The following is a 17,904-nucleotide window of genomic DNA, read 5'->3' on the forward strand; positions in this document are numbered from 1 at the left end:
AAAAAAAAAACCCCAAAATCATCAATACTAAAAGAATACACCTAAAGATTTAGAATAAGATAATGGACTAACAAGAAGTATGCATTTTACCTTGCGGCCCACATACACAGGAATGCCAATAATCATTGCAGGAATAGCAATGCCAGCTATTAAAGCGATTCCGACAGGAGCACCAACCAGTGTTCCCAGCTGCCACAATATTTTCTTCTTTCGGCTCCAGGGTTTCTTCCCCCAAAAAGTACATCCTGATGGACTAACAGAAAAAATTATATTGTAAATAACTGCCGCAAAACACCACAATAACAAATTAGTGCAATATATTAAAGCAATGACTATTTTTAAAAACTTCTCATAGTTAGGAGCTTTTTTCCCCTTTAAATTCTGAGTTCATTAAACTAAGGTAAGAACCACTATAAATTATATTAACAAGATATTGATATATCTTATTTTATATTATATTTTATTATTTAATTTATATTATATTATATTAACAAGATACTGATAACTGAGATTCAGGTTAAAAATTTATCCCTAGTCCTCCATTATCCTCAAACCCTTAAGTCAGTTTTTTCATAGTAAACTAATGCAAAACATGCTTATTTTTAGGCATCAATTATCTGATTATATCATAAACTCACTCTGTAGCCTAAATGATAAAATTTATGTATGGGAAAATTCAATGAAAGTATTTATGGTCTAGCATAATTACACAGGGTATTACATACTTACTAGCATTCTAGTTTAACAAAAACAAAAAAAGGAAATATCCATTTCCTATTTTGACTAGTTATTAATTCCAAATGACTAGCATAATAACTTGGTTTCTTTTAAATTTATTTAACTAGAATAAAACCAATCCCTTTAAGTATCTTATAAAACCCAAATTTAAGACAAGTTATTTTGTCTTACAATATAAAATTACATTTACATATAAATAGCTCCTTCTATAAGCTTACCTTAGATAATGTAAATCTGAGATTTCTTTCATACACAACCAACAAAACTCACAACCACAAACAGCACATGTCATGTGATTGCAGCTCCCATCATTCATCTTTATTATATAAGCAGCACATCGTGGACATGGCTTTATATCATCAGCTATTGGGAACATAGAGAAATCTATTAAGTACATAAAACTGGTCTAAAAATAACTTCCAACAGTTTATCAATTGTAGCACTGCCAAAAAATCTTAAGATGTAGATAGTTTGTTAACTCATAGCTTCAGCCTGCTGTTTTTAGTATATAAAGCATTTTTTCTTCCCAAGAAAACATACTTTACATTAAAATATCAAGTTATAAATATTTTTTAAACATAGTAGTAAAACAATGAGAACAAAGAATAACAAAAGAATGAAAAGAGAAAGGAGAATCAAGGACAGCTCTAGGCAAATTGTGAACTACATAAAGTTTGTCATTGTCCTGGTCCCATAGAAGTCTTCTGAATGGTAGTTCTCGGTTCTAGAACTTTTCTAACCATCTTCCCTTAATTCAAATGTACACATTCTGTATACTATTCCTTTAGTGAATGAACACTAACAGGAGGTGACAATTTGATATTAATCTGAGGTGCTATATCCAAAGCACTATGAATTTATTTCTTCTAATTACATCAATTATAAGCACTATAAAAACTGCAAAACAGGTATCTTTAGAAAAGCAGCCTTTTCCCAGTATTTTACTTCACACAAAAGAGAGATGGACCTTGCAAAGAATCAGTACCCAAAATACAAGGAAGGAAGGAAGAGATTAAGGAAGGGTCATATGGCTATGAACGTTATAAACCATGGAAAACAGTTTCAGAATAAAAGCAATCATTGTTAGTTATGCTCATGACTTTTAAATTAGTTGTGTTTATCCTTTTTATTCATTTATTCACCCATTTACTCAACTGTTGTTGGTCTATGCTCCTTGTATAATAATATGGTTACAATGCACAATGGTGTCAAGTTAAAATCAAGTATAACATAACTTTAGGAAAATTATACAACTACTTTGCATGTTGGCATCTGTTTAAATAGTAACTTGTAATTACTATTAGCCAGCTATATTTTCCAACTACTCACAGTTTAGAAAAGATATTTATAGTGCTAACCACTGAATTTAAGTATTTGTTCCAATGTCTTACATTATAAGCATTAAGCTATATTCCATTCTTTCTACAAGTTTTATGGTCCAACTTTACCTGTGCTTTATCAGTTAATTCAGGTTTCCTTAGTGCTTCTTCTAGGACCAAAGATGTTTTTTTTTTTTAACTTAAGATCTGGTCAATGCTCACAATTAGTATTTATTTTAATGATTCAAGCAATTTTGAGCAAACTGATACTCTAAGCAGCCAGACCAGGACAATTGATAATTACTAGAATATAAAAATTAAAAATATCCATGTCATGATTTAAATGATCAAAAGAACATAAAGTCTGCATTTAACAATTTTAAACATTGGGGAATGACTAAAAAAAGCTGGCTTTTATGCCTGATACAACACATAGTATACTAAATTAAGGAAATGCTAATCATATCTGCTTAAGCAGCATGTTAATCGATAAACTTTCTCATTCCAGAGTATGCTCAAGTAGTAGTATCTCAATAAGACGGGGGAGTAAAAAGCTTTGGTACTGATGCATGCAATCTTTGGAATAAACTGAAAGGTAACATCCCCATTTATTCTTACAGTTGTAAAAACACACAACAGCCTTTTAATATGCTAAAATTACACGTGAGAGAATTAATACCACAAGCAATGTATTTTTGATAGGTCTGTATATACTTGTACCCACATCTTTCACTCTCTGTATACTTATTTATCTATGAAAGGCTGTTTAGTTTGCTTTGTGTCTTTCCGCAAAGCAACAAATTAGGAAAAACTTACTGTGCACATTATAGGATGATATATTTCTCTCCAAATACCCTCATAATGCAAAAATCCTAAGTGAAATTGTTTATGGTTAGTTGATCCCCCATTCCCCAAGAATCAATTAAGCCACAGTTCCCCGATATGAAAAAGCTCCCCATTTCTATTTAGAGTGTTTGGCTAAGCTTTCACCTTCTGTATCTTTTTGTTTAGTGCTAAAATATGGGCCATTGTCATATTAAGAAAAAACAACAGGTTACAAAACACCATGTCCTCAAATGTTAACAATGATAATCTCTTAGGGTGGTAGCGGTAAGGGGACAGAGGCAGGAGTGGGGAGCCAATTAAATATTTTATTTTTATAAAATGGGAAAACTACAGTAACAAAAATGAAAAATATGTGGTTCATTTAAAATTTAACTCCAAGTGCAGAAACCTCCTAGTAGCTATAAGAAAGAGCCTCAAGTGGATGCAGTGCTGTCACAATTTAAAGACAAATATAAACATTATACTATATTATTTTATAAACACAAATATTAATGTACTTTATGTAACTAAGCACACATTTATCTTCAGTGACTGGGGAAAAAAACAACTAATTATTATACCAATTAATATTAAAAGTAAAACTAGTTTTTCAGACTATCATGATACAGAAAACAATACCAAAATATGTGGAATAATAATAAAACCATTTAGATGGTAGCTTCCTTTTTAACTTTCTACAAGTCTGTGAGAAGCCAAGTTCACTACACTTTTTTTTTTTTTTTTTTTTAAATAGGGTCTTGTTCTGTCGCTCAGGCTAGCATGCAGTAGAATGATGTCAGCTCACTGCAACCTCCACCTCCTGGGGTCAAGCAATCCTCCACTTCAACCTCCCAAGTAGCTGGCACACACCACTAGAGGCGCACACCACCACGCCTGGCTAATTTTTGTATTTTTAGTAGAGACGGGATTTCACCATGTTGCCCAGGCTGTTGAAGTTTTAGAACTTCTGAGCTCAAGCAATCTGCCCGCTTCGGCCTCCCAAAGTGCTGGGATTATAGGCATGAGCCACTGCGCCCGGCCCTCACTGCACTTCTAATTCTTCCTCTTGTTTTTGGAAACAGGGTCTCACTCTGTCACCCAGGCTGGAATGCAGTGGCACAGTCATATTTCATTGCAGCTTTGACTTCCTAGGCTCAAACAATCCTCCCACCTCAGCCTCCTGGCTTGCTGGGACCAGAGATGCCCATCACCACGCCCGGCTAATTTTTTAAATTTTTTGTAGAGAAGGAGTCTCGCCACATTGCCTAGGCTGGTCTCGAACTCCTGGGCTCAAGCGATCCTCCTGCCTTGGCCTCCCAAAGTGTTGAGATTACAGGTGTGAGCCATTGTGCCCAGCCAAGATTTTTAAACATGGAACAAATTCCAAATGAAGTTTTTTTTAAAACAATCACCTTGAGGATATTTATTCCAACAATGTTATTGTTTGGCTCAAAGAATTTGGTAAGGTTTTCTTTCATAATTACCCTCAAAGCTCCTTTATATAAAAGAAAAATCACTCATGATCATACAGTCACATCTTACTTTGCATCTATACCAAACCAATAATCCAACCTGGTATGATACTCTAGCTGCTAGACTTAGCTCTAAAGGAACTTTTAGTCATTCTCAGAAATCAAACTGATATTAAACTGACATATCCTAAAGGTTATGCCAATGAGGCATTCCAGGGAAGCACTGCTGAAATAAACACAAAAACTCCCATGGTGACTACGTTGAGGAAGACCAATATTCATTTGGATAACTAAATCATGATGTTTATTTTAAAAAATAATAAAAGCCATTTCTGTCATTTTTTAATTTAATGATAGCCCAGACATACTTAAATCTCTATAAAGTGACTGTGGTTTCTCTAAGGTCCCCTACCTCATATAGCCAAAGCACTTACTATGAGCCAGGAAATATTTCAACTATATGGATATAAGCATTATTAGTATCTTTATTTTATTATTATTATTACTATTATTATCATTATTATTTTTTGAGACGGAGTTTCACTCTTGTCATCCAGGCTGGAGGGCAGTGGCACCATCTCGGCTCACTGCAACCTCTGCCTCCTGGGTTCAAGTGATTCTCCTGCTTCACCTCCCGAGTAGCTGGGGATTACAGGCGCCCGCCACCATGCCCAGCGAATTTTTGTATTTTTTTAGTGGAGACGGGGTTTCACCATGTTGCCCAGGCTGGTCTTGAACTCCTGATCTCAAGTGATCCGCCTGCCTCAGACTCCCAGAGTGCTGGGATTACAGGCATGAGCCACCGTGACTGGCCAGTATCTTTATTTTAAAGATGAGACAAGTAACTTGCTCAGCATTGCTCACGGAGTAAGTAGAGAATGTGGGATTTGAATTCAGGCAGTCTGATTCCAGAGTCATTCTCTCTTGCTCTGTATGACTGTGTGTTCTGTGACCAATAAATACACACCCCCAACTTGGAGGAGAGGAATATCATTTCCAAGTGAACTACCCAATGGCTACTGCTGACTCTTCAGGGAACAGTTTAGGTATATTCAGGTCCTCTCTGAATTGCTTCTGGACCCATACCTACAAATTAATATTAATACTACTGAGTTCCACAAATCTTTAGGAAAGAGAAGCAAATCAGCAAACAAGTATAAAAAAAATTTACGTTACAAAAGTATTAAATGTCGAACATTCTGTGTTAAAATTTCATGTGACTTTTTTTCTAGTAGCATGAAGTACACGATTATCTCAATACACTGCTGGCAGGAATATAAATTATTTTTAGTAGAGACGGGGTTTCACCATGTAGCCCAGGCCATTCTCGAACTCCTGGCCTTAAGTGGTCGGCCCGCCTCAGCCTCCCAAAGTGCTGGGATTACAGACGTGAGCTACCACACCTGGACAGATACCTTTATAATCAACAGTTTCAGACCATCTTTAGCTATCAGTTATATAAATTATCACAACACTTCCTTTTTTCCTTTTTTCTTGGACAATATAATCTTTCTAATTTCAGAACCACTTCCTTCCGTAGGAAAGAATGAGTGCTTCTGGGATAGAAATGCACTTAAAAACACTTTGGGCAAGTGAAAGGAAAACAGGAATACTTAACTTTAAAAAGTTAAAATAACTAGTGTTTTGTGTCAAATATTTTATTAGAAAAAAATTAGACATAAATACCTGCTGCTCCAGACTCTTGACTATAACTAATGGATGAAGAACGTATAGTTCTCAAACGTAAGCTCTGGGCTCTCTCTTGTCGAGCAGCATCACAGGTCTGGTTGGGGTGCCAAATCTGTTTACAGTGGTAGCAAAACTCTGTTCCACAGCCCTCTCGCCCACAAGTTAATTTTGGACAGCTGGCACATCCAAATGCTATCACAGCATATCTTGAAAGAACAAGAAAAATGATTTAAAATGTGACATAAAACAAGAGATACTCATTTCAAAAAGTATCCAACTAAAGATTATTCCTGAAAAACATTTTCTATTTATACATTAGCAAACAGTCACAAGCACAATCTCACCAATATAAAAATGGGGGAAAATGAAGTTTACGAATGAAGATACATAAATGGCGTAAAATATTTTAAAAGTTCAATTTTTAACTTTCAGGGTTTTTTTTTAGATTCAGGGGTTTTTTTTAGATTCAGGGGGTACATGTGCAAGTTTGTTACATAGGTCTATTGCATGATGCTGAGGTTTGGGCTTCTAATGATTCTGTCGCCCAAATAGTGAACACAGTACCTGACAGTTTTTCAACTCTTGCCCCTCTCCCTCAACTTTTAACTTTTAAGTAGGATATCAAACTGCATTTAGCCTAATCCCAATTTTATAAAAAACCATATTAAATTAGTACAGTATTGTATGCACACAAAAAAAGACTAGAAGGAAAAACACCAAAAATCTTAATAATGGTTTTCTTGGTATTGGTTTTTAATTTTCTTGTTTATATGTTTATACATTTCTGATTTTCTACAATTACTTGTTAAAGTGGAAAAAGTTAAAAGAAAAAAAGATTGCCTGTTTAAAAATGTAATGACTATAGGTAAGTTTTAACTGTCAGGTAACGGCATACTGTGCCAATTTATAAATTTTGTGATAATCTTGTATGTATGCAGAAGTCACACATTTTTCTTCCTAAGATGCATGGCAAAAGTGGTCTTTGGTGCCAATCTCCTGCCAAAAAATAAAAAAAAAACTGTTTTTTTTTTTTTTCTTCAGATTAAAGACTGAGAACTGTAGATTCATGACTAGCACAAATACCTTTCTCCAAGTTAATATTTCTGACACTTTAAAAACTTATGACTTAACTTCTAGGCATTCTTTGACATTTATCCCAAACAAATGAATATTTGTGCTCACTCGAAAACTTGTACACTAATGTTCAAAGCAGCCTTATTCATAATAACCAAAACTGGAATGAGCCCAGACGACCTTCGAAAGGTAAATGGTTAAATAAGCTATAGTGCATATACACTACCATCAATAAAGAAAGTACTGATACAAGTAACACACCTTAGGTGACTCTTCAGAGAATTACACCAAGAAGAAAGTCAATCTCAAAATGTTACATACTGTATGATTCCATTTATATAATATTTTTGAAATGTCAAATAGATTAGTGGTTGCCAAGGATTAGGAATGGGGACTGGGGAGGGGAAAGAGTGGGGGGAAGTACATGTGATTATGAGAGCAACACAGGCCAGGCGTGGTGGCTCACACCTGTAATCCCAGCACTTTGTGGGGCCGAGGTGGGCAGATCACTTGAGGTCAGGAGTTCAAGACCAGCCTGGTCAACATGGCAAAACCCCATCTCTACAAAAAATATTTAAAAAATTAGCCGGGAGTGGTGGCACACACCTGTAATCCCAGCTACTTGGGTGGCTGAGGCAGAATTGCTTGAACTTGGGAGGCAGATAGAGGCTGCAGTGAGCCAAGATTGCACCACTGTACCAAAAAAAAAAAAAAAAAAAAAAAAAAAGGAGTAAAATGAGGGATCTTTGTTGTGATGGAACTGTTCGGTATCTTGACTGTGGTGGTGGGTACACAAACTTAAACGTGATAAAATACATATAACTAAATACACTGTGCAGAAACAACTAGAAGTAAATCAGGAAATTTGAGTGAGATTGGTAGATTGTATCTATGCCAATATCCTGGTTCTGATATTGTTCTATAACTTGTGCAAAATGGCACCACTGAGACAAACAGTGAGAAGGGTACATAGGATCTCTGAATTACTTCTTACAACTGCATGTGAATCTACCATTACCTCTATAAAACTTTCAATTTAAAAATTTCTAGAAGTTTCTAGTTCCCTTTGAAAGCAGCAACAATCAAGTTTTATCAACGCATGTCTTTTGTAAATACTAAACATTTCCTTTTGCCTGGAAATTTAGGGGAGTTTTCAGAGCTGTCAATAAAATTTAAGTAATAATTGTAACTGAGATTGCAATTAAGTTTCAAGATATTCTATAAAACTGTGCAGGATTTTAAGAGTCAGGGAGTTCCCTCCATTTTTGGACTTGTTGGTCCCTTAGTACCACACTCTTTTTTTTTTTGAGACAGAGTCTCGCTTTGTTGCCCAGGTTAGAGTGCAGTGGCGTGATCTCGGCTCACTGCAATCTCCACCTCCTGGGTTCAAGCTATTCTCCTGCCTCAGCCTCCCGAGTAGCTGGGACTACAAGCGCCCACCACCATGCTCAGCTAATTTTTTTGCATTTTTAGTAGAGACAGGATTTCACCGTGTTAGCCAGGATGGTCTCGATTTCCTGACCTTGTGATCTGCCCGCCTCAGCCTCCCAAGTACCACGTACTCTTTAAATACATCTTAAATTCCATCTTATTTCTGATAGACCAATTATCTAATTACCGTTCTCTATCATAGATATGTTCAAACAGGATTGAATTAAAGGCAATTTATAATCAGCAATGGGTAATTTAACAAAGCTTCATTTCCCTGAGCTTTAAAATTTCCAAGACAGCTTATTCATTGCAGTCCCAGATAAAGAAAAAAGACCCTATTTTTTTTAAATCAAAGTTTTAATCTAAAGTATCTATAAGCTAAAGTGTAGTCTTTGTTTTAAAACAATAATGTCAGTGAAAAGGAAATGGCATTCTCTTTCAAACTTTTTCTCTACCTACCTTTTATTGAAGGAAGGAAGAAGGAAAGAGGACGGGCAGAATGGGGAAATCTGTGTATGCAGGAGACAATGCCAAAACTGTTTTCTGAAGTCGGTTACAATATACAAAGGCAGCAAAGAAGTTTTAGCGTGGCCAGTTCAAATTCTACTTCTACCACTTAATACTTGTGTAATTTTAAGTAAATTACATTATCTCCCAACAACTAAGTTTTCTCATACATAAAACAGGCATTCACTTTAGTATGGCTTAGCCTCAGTATTCAGCCAAAATAATCTTTGGCTTTGGCCTTGGCCTTGGCCTTTAGGATGCCAAATAAGCAAATGGCTGCTTTGATGACATTTCTCATAGCCCTGCACTTGTGCTTGACTAATGACCATGTGATCATACAAGTGACTATCATTTCTACATAAATAATATAAATAATGTGTTATTAGGATTGAATATTAATATTTGAATACTCACCTTAAAATAAATATTGGTTGGCATTTTAGACATAACAACAGACATCTTTTATATGGTAACATTTTACTGGATAACTGAGTAACTTAAGTATAAATGTCCAGTATGTTGCAAGAGTAAAATGTTATAATCTTTGTGATGACCGTAAAAGCCAAATTTAGGTACATGCTTAACTTTCAAATAATTAAATAGGAAAACAATTTACAGCTAATATGAACACTGAGAGTGCTTTATCTATATAAATTTAAGAAGAATATATCGTTTCTAAGCAAATAAAGATTTATAAAAATATACAAGGCAGATTAATAGAAATTAGGTTACATACAATTCTAACTTTTGTAGAAGGCTGCTCAATATACTAGTATTCATAGCACTACACAAACTTTTAAGAACTGATCTAATTTTTAATTAATGATTTAAGTAAAAAAAAATTAATGAATTAAGTTTAAAAAAAAGTACTTCTTCTTGACAAGAAGAATTAAAAGCAGAACATCAACCTCACCGTTTAAAAATTTCATGACAAGTTCCAAAATCTGGTACAATTTCCATAAAAACATGAAGGGGTTTGGCAAGAAAACAGAGAAAACTGTGGACCTAAAGCATATTTTCTTCTCAAATTTTTCCTTGTATTTCTAACTCTGTTCAGATCTTCTCAATAATTAAATTTCAAAACAGCTTCATAAATTGCTTTCAGATGATAATTCCTTACAAGTTCTGAGTCTAGAGACTTAAACTCATGAAAATGGCTGCTTATAGAGAACAAGATTTTTGAGATTAATCCAAACTTTATACCAAATACAGTGTTCCTCCTATAAGATATATTACTATAAAACTTTCTCCTGAATTATATCAATAGTGATGATATTAAAGTGAATATCTATTTAGAATTTTATTATTAGAATATCTATTTAGAATTTTTTATAATAATTTTAATAATATATCATATTATTGTAATATATAATTTTATAATTATTATAATTATAAATTATATTTATATATTTTTATATATATAATTTATATATTATATATAAATTATATATAATTATAATTATAAAATATTATATTTATACTTTTATATTTTTATATTATATTTTATAATATTTTAAAATATATTTTAAAATATATTTATAACATTTTTATAATATATAATTATAAAATATTTATAATTATAATATAATTTTAATAATAGAATTATTAGATTATCTATTTAGAATTTTATTAGAATTATATCAATAGTGATGATATTAAAGTGAATATTTAGAATTTTTAAAATACACAGTATAAAATATACATATATACACACACATATATTTATCAGGAGCAAACTAATAGCTGGCAGTATAGGAGAAATTACCAATCCTGCATTATCATGTCAAACATTTAATATTTGATTGCCAGGTTTTTTTTTTTGTTTTTTTAAGCAGAGTCTTACTCCGTCACCCAGGCTGGAGTACAGTGGCACAATCTCAGCGTGCTGCAACCTCCACCTCCCAGGTTCAAGTGATTCTCATGCCTCAGCCTCCCAAGTAACTGGGATTACAAGCGTGAGCCACCAGACCTGGCCAATTTTTGTACTTTTATCTTATTTTTTTATTTACTTTTGAGATGGAGTCTTGCTCTGTTGCCCAGGCTGGAGTGCAGTGTCACAATCTTGGCTCACTGCAACGTCCACCTCCCGGGTTCAAGCTCCCAAGTAGCTGGGATTACAGGTGCACATCACCATGCTTGGCTAATTTTTTTTGTATCTTTAGTAGACACGCGGTTTTGCTATGTTGGCTAGGCTGGTCTCGAACTCCTGACCTCAAGGGATCCGCCCACCTCAGCCTCCCAAAGTGCTGGAATTACAAGTGTGAGCCACCACACCCAGCCTCAATTTTTTGTATTTTTAGTAGGGATGGGGTTTTGCCATGTTGGTCAGGCTGGTCTTGAACTCCTGGCCTCATCTGCCCACCTTGGCCTCCCAAAGTGCTGGGATTACAGGTGTGAACCACCACTCCTGGCTTCATTTCTGATTTCATTTTTGAATTTTTCATAACTCCAATCTCTTAAGATAGCTGTCTTAAAGCACTGTTATCTCTATACTCCCTATGATTACTTATAATCATAATTCCTGCACTTTGATAATGAAGCTGAAGTTAAAAGAAATAAAGTGAATTGGCCAGTCATTAAGGGGCAGGGCTGGATTTGAATAAATCTCCATTCAGTGCCTGGCCCTTGATTGCTAGTTTTTAAAAATTAACTAAAAATTTCCATTTATTCTTGTATCCCAGAAGTTCATCATACTATGATGGAGATACCTGACTTTGGCCACCTGGCATTTGGTCAAAATATATCCCCAAAACTAGCAAATAATAAAAAGACTTGTGAGATTAAAATAAGATCATACATAACGTAGTGTTTGTGTGTCTGTGAAGAGAGATGAGGAGAGAAGAGAGGAGGACAGAGGAGAGGTAGGGTTACGGGGGTAGAGAGAAAAGGAGAGTTTAGTTCACAGCATGTTATATTTACTCAAATGTTAAAGTACCAACATTTTATGCTACTTCTCAGTATTTTTTAAATGGAAAAGGTAAGATGTCCTACCCCTAGAACTAAACATTCAAGTCTTACTGAATTTATACAAATTCCGAAGAAAAACAGGATTACTTTAATAATACTGACCAAATGTTTTCATAAATGTATAATCTGACAACGAAAATTAGAGCAGTTTGTCTAGTAGTTTTTTCTCACACTAACACTTATTGAGTGCTTCCTATGTAGGTGTTTCACATTCATATGTATTCAATCCTAACCATAACAGTATTAGGCACGTTCTGTAATATATCAAGGAATTAAATGTACCTGGCATTCACACATTTTGAAAACAGATTGTCAGGCCTCTTGAAGATGACATTCCTTTTGTGGGAGCCATATTTATTTTCCATTGAAAAATAACTCTCAAATTATAATGGAAGCAAATGGTAAAAGTAAATTAAATACAAGAAACTTGCTTTATAGAAAATTCCAGGAGTCTCTCTGCTCTGGTATAAGCATTATTTGGAAAAAGAACAGGCTCAATAGAAGGTCATGGAAATAACTGAACATCTCTGGCTCAAACAGCCCCCAAACCTTAGTTTAGTGGTTAGCTCCATTTCCTTCCATGGTCCATTATTTAATTCAAGCCTTACTTTCCTTCTCTATCCTTCAGCTGAAGGTCTCTAGCTACTGTACTTGAAATGCTTAACCTAGGAGTGGATGGACAGCAAGAAAGTGGGGAAGACAGGAAGGGGCTGAAACAGCAGTCTCTCCAGAAGTATCTTCTGTTCACTGCATTGTTGACAGGTGATCCACACTAAGAACTCTGTGGTCAAGTTAGGAAAATGCCAAGTAAAATTAAAGTGGTTTTTGTTTTCTATTATAGGATTTGCTAAAACAATTTTTAACATACCAATGTTCAGTACATAGTATGCAGTATTTTCTTAATTTATTTAAATTAAGTCATTTATAATATCTCCTGGGAGAATTTCATAGTACTAATGTTTTACAAATTATACTATTGATAACATCAAGCAAGTAGGGATACCAGCTAGGGTGATATATTCTACCTGGAGCAAATTCCTTGTGAGGAACAAGTAAGAAGAAAAAAAACATACCTAACATGAAATGTAATCCTAAGAAAGACATGACAGTCTCAATAAATATTCTGATTAAAAAATGACACTGTCTTTCATGTCACTTCTGTCGATGAAAAGAGAATGAAGAAAAAGTATCTTTAAGTCCAAAATAATTTTTTAAAGCATAAAGCTTTTAACATACCTTTAAATAACTTTCTTTGTTCTTTAAAGGTAAGAACAGAAAGAAAATATAATCAAAAATACCAAAATTATTTGATCCAGTTAAGGGAACAGTCAAGTTTTGTATCAGAATCAAGAGGCTCATGTTTCTACTTTAACGTTTTGATTATTCCAGCGAAAAAGGAATGACTTACTTAATACACTTGAGAGAAGGTCTAGACAAAGGGAGGTTCATCTCCTGGTTCCCTTTTGTAGGATTTGCATCCTGCAGACAGGATACATTCTGTTCTTTTTTCCACTACATGCTGCAGGAGAGGCCTTCAGTTGTTCTCAGGGCTACATGCCTGAGAATAGTTGGGGAAGTCTGTCCAATTTAGGGATGAAGTGTTAGCCAGCCATTTTGGCTGCATATCCAAAGTCACATTCTTTAGTCAACTAATTAGAGAAAGCTGACATGTCTTCTTTGTCATATATTAACATGGTTTTGAATGAGGGTGGAGGGGAAGAATGTTATTTTTATTGACTCATTAAAACACCACCAAAAATCTTAGTATCAACTAACAATGTTTGGTATAGGAGTAATATACAGATTGAGCATCCCTAGTCAAAAAATTCAAAATCTGAAATGCTTAAAGTTTATTACACTGTTAGAAGACATAGAAAATGTGATTTTTAAACTTCAAAGAACTACCCACATAGTATATTTAATTACTTAGTGTTAAAATATACCTGGGTTAATTTTATGGTTAGGAAGAATAAATTAAAAATAGCACTCTTAGTTCAAGCTATTAACTCTTATAATATGTTTATGTATGTGTGTTCTAACACATACAATTTATCACTAGTCATGAATTACAACGTCCCCTGAAATGCAGTTTATTCATTATGGCTCTTTATACCCTAAATCTGTTTTCTAAGTCCCATGTACTTGTTTTCTCTGGATAAAATCAAAGTAGGATCTGTGATCTCTGCATAATTTGTAAAAGGCCAGTCTACAACAGCATTTCCAGCATGTCAAAAGATAGTCAAGGTATAGCTAAAACACATCTTTGTAGGATGAGAATGAGTTACACAGACATTAATTAGAATTCTAAAAATACATGTTATTTAGTCCCTAAGTCTATGGCCCTATTTTTTTTTAATCCATTAAGAACAATATTCTCTACCAGAGTTATCATTGAAAGCCATTTAAATGTCATAGCAAACCAGATTGAAGCTTACAAACAAAGCCAATTATACTTGATCACATTACCCAAATGTATATGAGTTATGTTAGTAGCATACAGTCAGGCTGGTTCATTGAACAATTTTTTATTGAGCATGAGGTTAGCCTGTGGTCCCAAAAACAAAAAGGAACTTTTCTGGAGGATCCTTGGGAGGCTCATAGACAATAAATCATTAATTACGTCCCAGTATAATAAATGTTCTTGTATATTCAAAGCTCCCCAACAAGGTCAGAAGAACTCACATGGGATGACAGGGATAATGTGTGCTGGTAGCAGGGTGGCCTTAGCCAACTGAAACAGGTGATAGAAACTAAAACAACAACTTTTTGCTCATCTGCCTAAACAATGTACAAACTAGGACTCCAAGGCAGAAGGTAATCAGATGTTTTTATTCAAAGCAGCTTCTATGCTTCTCCTTGCACACTGGGATCCCTCCCCCAATTTTTCTCCCTAACTATGGCTGGATTTTTCTCTGAACCTGTGAGGACTGGCATGTTCTAGAAGCTGTCTAGCTAGACTTACTCTGGTTAAATCACAGCACTCAAATTTGGTCCCCTGGGCCCCTCCTCAAGTGGGATTTTTAGAAATACCGTCCTTTAAACAAGTGTGATCAGTCCTAGCCCTCAAAAGAGTGGAAAGAATATTAGGTCAGAAACCCCAAGAGATCTTAAATGGAAACCAGGTCAGGGAGAACTCTTTTCTACTCTGTGGTAGGGACAGTATTTCTCAAGGTGTGTTAAACTATATGTTTAAATAAAATTAATGTCAGATACAGAAAATGGCCATATCTATAAATAACAAATAGAAAAGAAAAAACTCATAATTTCACACCTGGCATTTCTAGAAAAGAACCTTTCAAGTGTGTTATATAATAAAAGGGTTAAATACTACATATATGCCTGTGGTCCTGGCACCATGGCTAAACATTTTTATAAAAATCAAATATTCAGAAATTTACCAATACTTCTTATGCCAGATTTAAATAAAAAATGGGGTTTTAATTTTTAAAAAGGGGGGTCCTCTGTGTGTTTCAAAGGCTTCAGTAAGCTTTAATAGGTCAGGGATTTTTGTCTTGTGTTCATTAATAAACCTCCAGTTCCTGGTATATAGGTGCATTAAATATTTGAATGATTTTAAAAAAAAAGCAAAACTTTGGAAATAGAGATGAAGAATAATAAGTAAGAGCAATGACAAGCTTACTGTGTGCTAAGAATGTTGCTAGTAATAGCATTAAAGATCTCACTTAATCCTTATAACAACAAGATAGGATAGGGACTCAAAATCAGGTATTTACAGCTCATAATAAGTAAAGCTAACTTTTAATGAGGGCTTGTGTAGTATCCTATGAAGTATACATACAAATTTTATATTATTGGGTGACATTTTCTTCAAAACACAATCATAAAACCTATGTCATCAAGTACGTGAAATACGACCATAACAACTAACAGAGCAGTGTAAGTCAAATATAAAAGAAAATACACAAAAGTAATCTCTGTGACTTTTTTTCCTCTGTCCTTTGTGGGTAAGACTATGACAACCAATAACACCAAAAATTAATGTATGGCCAAATTAATCACGGACAATTATTTGTTAAATTTATATAATAATCATGTGGTTGTTTTCATAGTAACAGAGTCTAGTAAAGCAAGTGTTTGTATTATTTTATGATATTTTATATTTGAGTTAACATTTGAATTATCATCTCTAAAATATTAATACTGAGCCATTTTACTTTTTAACAATGAAGTCTCAATGAGAAGAAAATGTGCCAAAATATCCCCAAGTATGAGTTTCTGAAAAAAAGTATTTTTATTAAGAAATATCACATATAAAAAGGGTTTATAAAGAATAGTAAAATAAATACTCCTGTATCTACCACAGAAGTTAAGAACATTATCAGTAGGATGATCATTAACTCACAATCTAAATTGGAACACTTGAGAAAGAAATGTAGTGCTATTAAAAATTATATCAGTATACTAAGCATGAACTGGAAGTCAGAACCTTTATTTATCAGTGGCTTTAGAAGTAACTTGGTTACCCCCTGAAGTTCACATCCCCTCTTCCTGCTCTCGAGGTAACCAATAAACTAAATATATTTATCTATTCTACTGTTAATGAACGTTTTTTTGTTGTTGTTATTGTGGAACATCCCTATACAAATCTCCTGGTACACAAGTAAAGATTTTCTCTACAGTACTTACCTAGGAGTTGAAATTCTCAGTTGTAGAATAAATGTGTGTTCAATTTTAATACACAATGTGGCAGTAGGTTAGCTAATCATTCACCTACATTTTCTTTTAATTTTTTCCTTTTATTTATATAACCTACACCTCTGTAATCTGTTTTGATTTTAATATATGTGGTGACAATCTAATGTTTTCCCCCTCAAATAACTAATTTTCATAATTCTATATGTTGAATAATCAATTCTTTTCCAGTTGGTTTGGCATGCTTCCCCTAAAATCAAGTTCTTATACAAATTATAATTTGCTTTAGCCCTATCTATTGTGTTCAATTAGGTTGCTAGTATTAACTATATATTATGATGACATTACCAATCAACCTAGTACAAGATAATATACAGCAATTAAGTGACCAGAAGGTTTGTGCCCCTGGATTTATTGTCTTAATATCTCCTGGCCAAAGGCTGTGACAACTTAAGTCTCCTTTTCCTTTATCATTGTCAGAATTTTTTTTTTTTTTTAAGACAGGGCTTTGCTCTATTGCCCAGGCTGGGGTATAGTGGCGCAATCACGGCTCACTGCAGCCTCGACCTCCTGGGTTCAAGTTACCTTCCCATCTTGGCCTCCCAAAGTGCTGGGATTACAGGAATGAGCCACCATGCCCAGGTGTAGATTTTTTTTTTAAGCTATTAAAAATTTAGAGGAATGTATGAAGCACCTCTTGCACCCTGGGGTTCTATGAAGGATAGACAGAAAAACCATACTCTTTCTGTAGATGAAACATAACATAGACATATTCCTCAGCATCTGAACTCTTGCTATGGGAGTATTTGTTATAATGACTCACAAAAAGTTTTTTTTAAACTAAAATTTGCTATCCTACTTGAAATCTACTCTAATTTCAAGAGTATAACTTCCACATGTGCACCAGTGGAGACATTATGCAAGGGTTGGTCCATGGGATCAAGGGCGATTCAATCGTATCTAAGCTGTTTTTCTGTCAGAATACTGTCTTCTGCTCAAGTTATTTAAAGCTACTGTTCATTATTCCTATTTTCTTCCCACCTTTTTCTTGAAAATTTAGCCCTGCATACGTCCCAGCGTTTGCTTCTGCCATTACACCTGGAAACACAGCTAACCTTGGCCCAGTTTAGACACCATACATAACATATTTTGTTGTTATCTATATTATAGTACAAGTTCCCTGCAGTATAGGACAGCATAATTCAAATTTAATAATGAATAATATCTGA

General features: G+C 34.3%; 1 protein-coding gene across 8 annotated transcripts in view; it reads right to left on the reverse strand.

The window, feature by feature from the left end:
- The window catches only part of RNF19A (ring finger protein 19A, RBR E3 ubiquitin protein ligase), a 117,145-nt gene that overhangs the window by 74,894 nt on the left and 24,347 nt on the right, over positions 1 to 17,904 (reverse strand). For all 8 annotated transcript variants that reach the window (XR_008504062.2, XM_054497649.2, XM_054497651.2 and 5 more), the window contains exons 3-5: positions 6,041 to 6,249; positions 957 to 1,101; positions 91 to 253 (exon numbers count right to left, since the gene is read on the reverse strand). Coding sequence is in view for 7 of the 8 variants with exons in the window: in XM_054497649.2 (XP_054353624.1) it covers positions 91 to 253; positions 957 to 1,101; positions 6,041 to 6,249 (517 nt within the window). In the remaining variant the exon portion in view is untranslated. The remainder of the gene's footprint in view (positions 1 to 90; positions 254 to 956; positions 1,102 to 6,040; positions 6,250 to 17,904) is intronic.

The sequence above is a fragment of the Pongo pygmaeus genome, chromosome 7 (assembly GCF_028885625.2).
Source record: "Pongo pygmaeus isolate AG05252 chromosome 7, NHGRI_mPonPyg2-v2.0_pri, whole genome shotgun sequence".
NCBI classification, from domain to species: Eukaryota; Metazoa; Chordata; class Mammalia; order Primates; family Hominidae; genus Pongo; species Pongo pygmaeus.